The 10,951-nt window shown below is 35.7% G+C and overlaps 1 protein-coding gene across 2 annotated transcripts; it reads right to left on the bottom strand.

The window, feature by feature from the left end:
* Positions 1–2,832: 2,832 nt before the first annotated feature.
* On the bottom strand, positions 2,833–10,496 carry LOC122290870 (nudix hydrolase 9). Of its 2 annotated transcripts, XM_043098540.1 has the most exons (10): positions 10,304–10,496; positions 10,120–10,194; positions 9,675–9,731; positions 6,488–6,570; positions 5,264–5,322; positions 4,706–4,854; positions 4,429–4,572; positions 3,954–4,112; positions 3,173–3,273; positions 2,833–3,034 (listed from the first exon to the last, which is right to left on the bottom strand). In XM_043098540.1, the coding sequence occupies exons 1-9, from the start codon at positions 10,400–10,402 to the stop codon at positions 3,178–3,180; spliced, it is 921 nt and encodes a 306-aa protein (XP_042954474.1). In that variant the 5' UTR covers positions 10,403–10,496; the 3' UTR covers positions 2,833–3,034; positions 3,173–3,177. The 2 variants fall into 2 exon arrangements, with proteins under 2 accessions (XP_042954474.1, XP_042954473.1); XM_043098539.1 differs by having other exon boundaries at positions 2,833–3,273.
* Between the last annotated feature and the right edge of the window lie 455 nt (positions 10,497–10,951).

Here is a 10,951-nt window from a genome sequence, read left to right as displayed (position 1 = left end):
TATTTTATTTAAATTGTGTAATGAAACGAGACTATGAATACACATCTAAAAAGTCTCTAGAATGCCAAAAAAAAAAAAACAAAAAAACAAAAAAACAAATTGCAAATCGTTGTGGGAAACTGGAAACATCTAGATTGTGTGGTACATATCAAATAATTGTAATTCCAGGTCTTACCTCTTATCTTTACCCTTGACTTATTGGCTCTACCGACTCTTTTGTTTATTTTACATGTACGATGAGACAGAAACTTTAATTGGTGAAAACTACAAGCGTTATCACAAAGAGAACTTCGTGTTGGGGGGGGGGGGGGGGGGGGGGGGGGGGTGGGTTGTGGAATACACAAAAAATGCCCCCTCAAATTACCCCCAATTTGCAATCACTCCCTCCCTTAAACTACACAAACAGGTCTCGACAGAATGTGTTAGATCTTCCTTCTGACATGTTATACATTTGTCTAACTCATATTATTTACAGCAGAGGCCCCAATTAAAAGATTATGAATAGTTTTCTTGGTTGGATATATACTGTTAATAAAGACTAAATCGACCTAGCTCCTGTTAGGTTTAATGTGCAAAGCTCAGAAAGACCATTACCCAAGTAACCCAACTACATGTGATGAGTTGGACAGGCTCTTTTTGGTCGTCTCAAAGTCGAGTATTATTGTCCTCTTCTTCTTCTTTCAACGTGCATTAATTACATAAGCATGCAGTATGTAACCTGCTCACAGTACTGTAGTTTTAAGCAATAAAAGCGACATCTACTTATGCTAGACTACTGGTCTATTTGGAAGCGTCTATTTAGACGTTTCACCTAAACCAAATTTGAAAATCTCGATTTGAAAAGATTGCCTCCATGGCCCTTGGTAGTTGATGCAATGACGTATAATTTTGAGTCTTGACCACTTAGAAATAGTTGGAATTCATAATTTAATGCAATTTGATGTCTCACTCCGAAGACTATTATAAATTATCTATGAGCATAGAATCTCATTATTGCTTTGTCATAAGCTTTGTACTTAAAGGATGCCAATTAACTACGCCAAAACTCTTCCTGATGTGCTGACTAAAAAACTAATTAAAAAACAAAAAAAAATCATTTCTTCATGCTAAAACTTGTGATGTTCACTCAATATCCACTAGGTGCTATGTCCCCAGAAAAGAAAGAAAAAGGAGATTACCCTTTTGTTTTGTTTTCTTTTTCTTCGAATGGCAGAAAACCGGGAATTTCCATTCTATAGGCACGTGTGAGTCCCACATGATGTGTCATCCCGTGACAATCATGTTTTGTTTATCCTTTTTTCTGGGAAATACTTCTTCTGCTCCCTTTGTTCAATTGATGAATCGTTGAGAATTACTTGACGCAGTTGAATCCAACAGCATGAAAGAATACACTTAGGTTGACTAAATTTGGAACAATGGAACTTGGGACGGTTTTTAAGAAATGAGAAATAATGGAAAAGAACCAATTTATAAATTATTCGTTTTATTTTACTTTTCCTCGTTGTAAATACTTTTTTTGATTGGCATTGTGTCAAAAAATAACGTCTAGACTAATTTCGGGAGTGCACAACAAAGTTTTGAATACCATACCAGAAGTTGTATCGGTCAAGTTACTGGAACGAAATATTTCGATACCGGTACTGTTTTGTGTACCATTTCAGAATAGTCGATATATGAATAAATTATATATAAATTTATATATATATATATATATATATAAATGATAAATAGCCTGATTTGAATTGGAGGTAAAAAAATGTACTTGCAATTTGAAGAAATAAAAAAATAATAATAAAGGCCGAAATATCGGCTGGTACAAAATATGTGTAATACCCGTAACGGACCAATGATTGGTACGAAATATACCGGCCAGTACGGTATGGTATTTAAAACACTGGTGCACAGGTCCTTAGTAAAGAATTTCTTGCAAGTGCACCTCGGGTAATTTGAGAGAAAAATCTCCCAATCCGATAGCCTCTAGAAGTTGTTTGCACCCAAAGAGATTTAAACATTAGACATAGAGTTTTGCTACATACAAGTACAGTCGCACACTAATCTGTGTACCAATACTGATTTATTCATACTTAAAATTTAAATTAACACTGTTTTCAATAAAATCTACTTTTTGACCAATCACATCACATTGATGCACATATTAGTGCACAATTGTGCTTACAACTATACTTTTCCTTAGACATAAAGAGAACGTACCATGAAACCCAAGGTCTTTACTACTTGAGCCAACCCTAGGGGTTACTTTTCCACATTGTAAATACAGTTATAGGGTTATGAGAAATGTTTGGATCTCTTAATCTGCTCAAACTAAAGATTAGCCAATTTTGTCACAATAGAGATATCTTTATTTTTGCATTAAAAATGGGATACTGTTATTTTTCATCTTTGATTTTATCATTTCCAGTCACTCCGGCTTACATAACATCTTTTAAAAGCGGCTTCATAGTCAACCATTTGACGCATGCATTAACCAGTGTGACTAAGAACAATAAAATCCAGAATGAAAATCAGTATTTCTATTGAAAAAGCAAAAATACTGTCTGATCTCATGGCTTACTTTGTCCATTTCTTGCTTGTATCTAGCTTCAGAATAAAGCAACTAACACATGCAAGCACTCACAATTCGTGCCCAACTGGGCAGGATAATCTCAAGAGATGAATTTTGAGTACTGCTTAGCTAATATAGCAAGGGCTCAAGGGGTTGGGAACTTGATGGTTGGTACTCCTGCTATAGGTGACTGCCACACATGGAGCCACGAGCACATTTTACACTTCAAATTTGTAGGTTCCGAAGTTCTGGATTTACTAAGCGGGTAGTGCTGAAACCATGTTCTTACCTTAAATTGCAATGCCAAATAGATAAAATCGAATGATAATGCGGTTTCATATGAAGTAGATCAACGGACAGAACATATGGTCTTTTTTAATTTTTCTCTCCCATCCCTCGGTAGATAAAAGCTTGTGTTTTTAATTGGATCATGTGTTTTGGATGATCTGGTGCCTTTCTCCATCATTTGATCTGGGATATTTGAGGAAGTTGGTTATGCGTATTTTTTGTTTAAAAACATAACAAAAGGAGATCAAAGCCACGAAAATGTAGCTGCATTAAAGCTACTGGAAAACCACAAACTGCCAGCTCTAATCAATAGTCCCGAACCTTTTTCAGGTAATCGTCAGAGCTTCTACCATCAACTTGTAGAGAGCCAGTCCACCTTGATGGCAGCCTGGCATATTTGATGCCATGTTCCCTAAATCAGTCTGATTAAGAAAATTGATGAGTACACATCTTAAAATAAAATAATAATAATAATAATAATAATAATAATCATAATAATAATAATAATTTGAAAAATTCAATCTGTAGTGTCATATAAAGCAAGAAATTGTTATTTAAGCTAAATGTAATTTCTTATGCACCCCAGCAGCAAATATAAAAGCAAGTTTCTTTACATACATAAAAAAGCAAAAAAATACCATTTCCCATTTTCCAAATCATGTCTACTACCATGCCACCACCCTCCTTACCATGAACCTCAAAAGGCGAGAGAAAGAAAGGGGGGGAGGGGGGGAGAGAGGAGGGATGCATGTACTCCCAAAACACTACCCATTTTGTAACATGCACTCAAATTACTAACTTTTTCACATTCATAAAAAAAGTTGCAAGATACCCTCTTGTTAAGATTTCATTGTTAAAATAGACAAAAAATGGGCGACATGATACAATCTTGATAGTTGAGTCATAACTGATGCCCATTGTAACTTTTTAGTAGTTTGATGATGTAACGTGACAAAGTTGGAAGTTGGAGGGATTCATTGCAAAAGGGGAGGTTTGGAGTAGTCCTAAATGCCATGCTCCTGTCACTATGATTGTTTATGCGCTCATCTTTAACAAAAATGAACCATAAGTTTCACCTCAAGAAAATGAAGTTTAAACTAACCACTGAAACTGCATAGAGCTGAGTTGACTCATAACCATCTTGTGCACTCAAATACAGTTTTTGAATTTCCTTTGACTCCAGACTGCATTTGATAAAGAAGAATGCAGCTGGCCTTACATTCAACTCCCTGCGGGATATACCAATGAGAAGTGGATTGTGCTGCATGAGAATCAAAAGATTGATATCAGCTAGTTTAAATAAAAAGTCAAACAAAAAAAAATGAGAAAGAAGCATGTTTCTCTAACCCAATAAACCCCTACACGAGCTTTAGCAATTAATATCACTTGCACAAAGTGGAATTGCTCAAGTGGTTTCGACAAAGGTATTACAATCAGATAAATAAACTTAGAACCACAAGCAGTTCACAAATTTATAAACAAATTGATCATAGACAGGAATGATACTCTCATTGATCAAAATATATGAAACAAGCAGGAACAAAAGGTGCTTTCACCACAAAGAGACTGGAGCTTACAAGGGACGCCAAAGGTACTCCAATTTCTTCAACTACTTCACGAATAATGCTATCAAACATCTCTTGAGAAACTTTTTGGTTAATAAGCTCAGACTCTGTCAAATCCTTGGCATACTGATGGGATGTTATTCCAATTTCTTGGGGCTGTCAACCATCAGAAAGTGTACCATTATGCCCAGATTTTCTGCAAAAGACCAACTTTGCAAGCCATGTATTGTGGAACTGCCCCCATCTTTCAAAAAGAGGAAAAAGATTTTCACATTATAAAACTCAATACCTCTGGATGACCTCCTGGGAAAACAAAGCGTCCAGGAAATTCCCCAACATTACTACTCCTTCGCAGCACAATTATTTTATTGTCAGATGTCTCCACTATTGCACCATTACCCAGTGGGCTTGAAGTGTGTTGACAACAAATACTGTCGTCTACAGGAAAATAGAAGCTAGAAACGCTCAAAAGATTTGGATTGCATCGATAAGCATTAAGAAAAGCTGTTTCTACCAAGTGACCCAATTTGATTTAACTGTTACATATCATGAGTCATCATAATCTTATGAACTTAAAGCCTAATGTTAGAAGTTTAAAGAGCTAAAGATATGTGTATTGAGGTTTAATTTCTTACATCATTTCCTTAGTATTCATAATCTCATGCTTTATTTTATATCTGACACCTCAGACAAGACTTGAATTTTCAGGGAGATGAAGGACACAAGATGAATAGCAACAGATAATTTGTTAATATGTTAGGCAGTATGAATTCAGTTATACCATCAAAGACAAAATGGAGACAAAATAAAATCAGAACATAAGTTTTCAACTTTAGGTAGAAAATACCTTCTGATGGAACCAAGAACTTTTCCCACAAAGGATTTAAGTTTGTCCCCATAAAAGTCCTGGTACAAAGAAGATGGCAAAAAAGCTTTAGTCTGGGAAAAGAGTGCAATTATAGGAAGCATTGATCAAGATAAGTGAATCAAGATGTTGCAGAAAAATCACTACTAGGGATATTGCAGAAAACCAATCCTTTATTTGTTTAGAACAAATTCAGAGGTCAGACAATAGAAAGGTAGTTGCACATCCTATTGATATTGACATCTCCAAAACAATACCAATTATTCTCCATTTCGGTGGTTGCAAAACCATAAATCATACATCTTTTTCATAAAATGAAAGCCTTTCAAGTCTTTATCAGAGAATGGTTGCATCTCCACATTTGAATTAATCAGTTCCCAGGTCATCCAAAGTACCCCTTGAGTTAATACACTTGTTTCAAACTACAAAATCCTATTGCCTGCCAACCAATCTCCCTAATTAAGGGTTCCTAAGAGCTGGCATTCCCTCCCGTTTGTGTGCCAAATTATAGCATTTGAAATGAAAATATGCTTTAGAAATGATGGAGCTTCTTTAGTCAAATGGTTAAATAATTCCGTCAATAAGAACCAAGGCAGCACTCAACCACACAGGATGAGTACAAAATAATTTTTTCGGATAGAACGTGGATGAAAACTAGTGCTTGAATTCTAGTAGTAGAAGGGTCGTGGTTGTCCAAACCTACTTCCACTGGTCATGAACAGAGGGGTGCTCAAGATGGATACTTATTTGTAACTTAAATATTATGAACCTTCAAACATTATATACACCAAATGGTTAACTTGGCATGGCAGTCAGATCTAATATCAATTAGAAAGTCATACAAAATGTAGAAACTACTCAAACAATAACCACCTAAGGCCACCAGCAGTAAGTAATAAAAACTTACTAAAGAAAAAAAAAATGTAAAACATATATCACTTTTAAATACTGTGACCCTAGCCAAGAGCCTAATGGCCTGATGGAACATAACCCGGTTCTCCAAATGGAAAACCTGGGTTTGAAACCCCCCATCCCCTGTATCAAAAAAATAAAATAAAATAAAAAGACTGACCCTGACAAAAATATTAAATATGAAGGATATTATATCTAAACTCAGTCCATGGATTTCTATTATTTATCTGGAAAAGTGTACATATGCACAGCGGCACACATGGCCACCAGGTACCCACAGAAAGAGAGAGAAACCTGTAATCTGTCAAACCTAGGTGGAGGCAGATGCGAGAAACTTGGTTAGGTCCATCTCCATGAAGCAAGACGTATCCTCCATACTGTACAAAACAATGAATACAGTATACTAGTTAAGATAAATCTATCAATACAAAACATGGGGTAAACTTTAAAGCAATCCGACTCTATAATATTTCTGAGAAAAAGAATCCTATATCATTTCAGATGTCCAACATGTGGTTGTGGCACAACATGTAGGTTACTGCCACTTGCATCAAATGCTTCAACCAAAGCCACAGTTAAATGGAGCAAAATTTTCACTGTTAGCATTTTCAGAGGTTATGCAGCTTGATGAAAAGATCTCGGTCAGTTGGTGAATAAATCAAAATCTGCTGGATTTTTCTTCTCAAAACTTTCTGCAGTAAAGTCCATTGCAATGCATAATACTGGTTTTAAGAAGCCATCCTTGCACATATTTAGGTGTACCCGGGCATATTAGAAGATTGGAACTTCTATGTTAGAGCTTCTAGTGCTGAAGATTAAGAAACAAATGGCAGGCTGGAAGTCTGGGCTGTTATCCTATGGAGAGAAGCTGATTTTGATCAAGCATGTTTTGCCGAGCATGCCAATACATGAATGATCTACTCTTAACACCCCTAAGACAGTTTTGCAAGAGGTTCTGGGATAATTTACTGAGTTTTCTGGGGAGAGGCTAATATGAAGGCTAAGAAAAAATGGGTGGCATCACTTGCATGGGCTAAAGCTTGTAAACCAGTGGTGGTGGGTTTGGGTATACATGGCTTGGGACCGGTTCAACAAGCTCTGCATATAAAACTAGCTCAGAGATTTTTCTATGGTAATTCACTATGGTCTGATTATTCTACAACCAAGCACTTAAAGTGCCTTCCCTTCTCTACTACAAACCTCTAGGTTGGGTTCTTTGTGGAAATCTGTAATGTCTCTGAGCAAAGAAGTTTTGCAAGGCTTAAATTGGAGGGTGACGGAAGGGAGCATGAACTTTTGGTTTGAGAATTGGTCTGAAATTGGCTGACAGAGTAGCTAATCTTTTGAGTCCTGACATGGAGGTTTCTGATATCTGGCCAGTGGAGGGATGGAATACACAGCTTTTTACACGTTTAGTAAGGAATGTTTTGGTTGATGAGTTGATATCTAAATCACTGAGGATAGGTTCTGGTGTTTATATTCCCATTTGGGTTGATGAAATGGCTGCTTTTCTTCAAAATCACCTGGGAACAGAATAAGGACCAAAGGGCAATCTGTTAGCTGGAGTAACTGGGATTGGAACAAACATCTGCCTTCTAAAATTTCTCTGTATGTGGAAACACTTTCACAAGGGTCTGCCATTTGATTCAAGAATCCAGCAACCCAATATTTCTATAGCATCATGGGTGTAACTGTTGTCTGAATCTATATATGAAGTCCTTAGATCATGCATTATGTACTGGTGACTGTGCTGATCTTGTTTGGAAATATTTTTCTAACTTGCTCGGTTTTAGACCTGTTTAACCGCAGTCTTGACAAGAGTGGGTTCCCTTGTGGTTTGTAAGGCTTCTCTTTATTCTCAGTTGGGTTAGGTGGTTGGGAAAATGATTTCCTCAATCAGTTGGTGTTTGTGGTTGAGGAGGTGTAGTGCACAAATGGAGAACGCACTGAAAAAGGAGACCACTAGCATTAAAGTGAAATTGTTGCTTGTTGAGGCTCTTTCTAAAGTTACAAAGGTTAAGATGCTGAAGTGTAGGTTTCCGTTGTGCATTATGTGGTGTACTTGGTTGGAAACGAATGCATGGTGCTTTGAAGATAGGAAGTGCACAATGGCAGAGCTTCAGCATTTTTTTGTACACACATTACTGCTTTGGTTTTCAGTCATTGTGCTTAATGGAATCAATGTCCATGATTTCCTGTCCTTAATCTATCAATCCTAGAATGTGCTTAGGTGTTCTTTTATATTCCTCCCATGTACACGGGCTATGCCTATTTCATTAGTATCAATAAAATTTACCTCTTACTTATCAAAAAAAAAAAAATGCCGAAGTGTAGGGAGATGTTGCTGTTGCAAAGGTTAGGTATTCCTGTTTTAATAGGAAAGATACCTAAGCTACAGGTTTTGCCTTAGGTATTCTGACTTTACGAAATGCCAATGGTAATCCCGGACCTTGTGGGGGAGGTGGGTAATTAGAGATGCGTGTGGTTCCTACAGCGCGACATTTTCCACTCATTATGGTGTGGGTACTAATACCTTAGTGGAATTGAGAGCAGATGGTTCAGTTATGTCTGAGATTGCATCTTATGGCAGTATAACTTGAATGGGATTCTCAAGTTCTTGATATTGGCTGGATAGGAAAAGGGAGGATTCTTGGGTTTTGATTGAGCTTTGGTAGGATTTATTAAGAGATATGGCAATGGTTCTCCGTCGTGGGGCCATTTTATCGGGAAGTCAATCAGGTGGTAGACTATTTTGCTAAAGCAGGTACACAGGGGTCAATGGGAATTTTGGGATGGGCAGAACCTTCCAAAGGGAGTGAGAGGACAATTGGAAGTTGAAAAATCAGCTCATCCTCCCTTGAGATGTAAATAAGATTTTGTATATTGTGTAAAATAGTGGACTGACTGTATATGCCTTACATGAGTTTTTTTCATTGGATGTACTGTGGTGTTGATCTCACCCTGGAAGGTACTGATGAATGGAATGTTACATGAGTTTTTCTATTTTAAAGAAAAAAAAACTATGGAATTAATTTGGTTTAGAAAATAAAGAACTACATGCAAGATTCTGCCGAAATATAGGAAAAAAAAGATTAACTGAAGCTATGGAATCAATTTTGGTTCAGAATTTAAAAGATTGCATGCAAGATTCCGCAGGATCATAGAAAAAATGTACTCTATTTTATAGTCACCGGCATATTGCGTCAAGAAGAAGAAGAAGAAGAATATAATGTTAAAAGCTTGTATCCAGAAACAAAATGGCTATGATCTCTAAATGATTCAACTCTCATAAACATATATTTTAGGTAGTATGAATGCTACCATCTAAGCCATTGGTTAACAATGGTCCCATACTCATCTTAGTCATTTGCATCATGCCAAGAAATAAACCAATTTAATCGTTATTTTATTAAGATGAAGTTGTTAGTTTACAAAGTAAACGACAATACATGGCATAAAGTGCTCAAGGAGGCACACATACCCGGAACTTTGTGCCGTTGTATAATGACTTGTTTATCTGAACCCTTTGATCCCATATCTAAGCAAAGATAAAGGAAGAAATAAATAACAGTGAAAACGTGAACTATATAGACAAGAAAATTATTTGATTTCCATGGAAACACAGAAAGTCCATTGAATTCTCGACAAAATAACACGCATTACATAACCATCAACACAGAAAAACACATATTTCAACTAATTCAAGCTGATTGTAAATTTGTAATAAAAACAAAGAGCTCCATTAAGGTACTAACAGACTCAAATGGGCACATGTAAAATCCAATGTAAAATACAGTAACTGATTCGATTTACAGAAAGTTAGCTAATTATCTGAATCGACAACTTTATGCAAATACGAAATAGAAAAGATACGGAATTTTTACACCACAATAAATCAGTAAATGAATTCGAAAATTGAGGATTACCTCAGCAATGGAATTTTCTAAGTAGGTGTCCGGGTGGCGAATCCGATCATACGCTTCATCAAAAACCACAGATACCTTATCCACATTGTAAAGAAAAAAAATAAAGTAATTAAAGAATAAACACGCATACAGATTACAGATGTAAGGAATAAATTAAGAAATAAAAGATGAGAGTTTTGAGAACCTGCGATGGTGAAAGACCAGCGGGGCAGGAGAGGAGAAGCTTGAAAGGAGAAGAAAGCTCACTGGTCTTGGCACTAGCAGAAACTGCTGCCTTCTCCATGGGAATCTTACGCGCAAGCAAAATGTCTGACCAAAGTTCTCAGAGACGATCACGGTTTCAGGCTCGTTGTCCGTGGGAGTGAGATGATACGGTAATTTTGTTAATAAATTAACAAATAGTTTATAAATAATAGTAAGGTAGTTTTAATTTAAATATTTTTAAAATTTTAAAAAAATAAAGTAAAAGTTTAATAAAAAATATTATTAGAATATAATTTTATAATATAATTTTTGTTTAAAAATTTAAAAAAATTGAATTATTTTTTATTAATTTTTGTTTAAAAGTTTAGAAAAATTATAATGATTTGTTTGAAAAAATTCTATTTGAATTATATTTAAGAAGAAAATAAGATGAGATGAAATAAAATATAATGGGAATTTAAAAATGTGATCTATTTCCAAATAAACTCTAGTGTTTTTTCAGATTCATGCTTACGCAGTCTATAATGGTAAGAATTGAATAAATAATTTAATAAATAGCTCACAACCCTCTCAAATTTTTAAAATGGACGGTATAATTAAAATATACATTCTTTTGTATAATATGCAA

Source organism: Carya illinoinensis, chromosome 13 (genome assembly GCF_018687715.1).
Source record: "Carya illinoinensis cultivar Pawnee chromosome 13, C.illinoinensisPawnee_v1, whole genome shotgun sequence".
NCBI classification, from domain to species: Eukaryota; Viridiplantae; Streptophyta; class Magnoliopsida; order Fagales; family Juglandaceae; genus Carya; species Carya illinoinensis.
This window is presented reverse-complemented; position numbering and strand designations above follow the sequence as displayed.

Bases quoted from the DNA above. Each gene is read 5' to 3' on its own strand.
- LOC122290870 (XM_043098539.1), bottom strand. From the start codon at position 10,402: ATGGAGAAGGCAGCAGTTTCTGCTAGTGCCAAGACCAGTGAGCTTTCT. The intron at 10,195-10,303 runs GTTCTCAAAACT...AATGTGGATAAG, and splicing joins CTGGTCTTTCACCATCGCAG to GTATCTGTGGTTTTTGATGA. The intron at 4,113-4,428 runs GTAAGCTCCAGT...ATTCTCATGCAG, and splicing joins GAGTACCTTTGGCGTCCCTT to CACAATCCACTTCTCATTGG.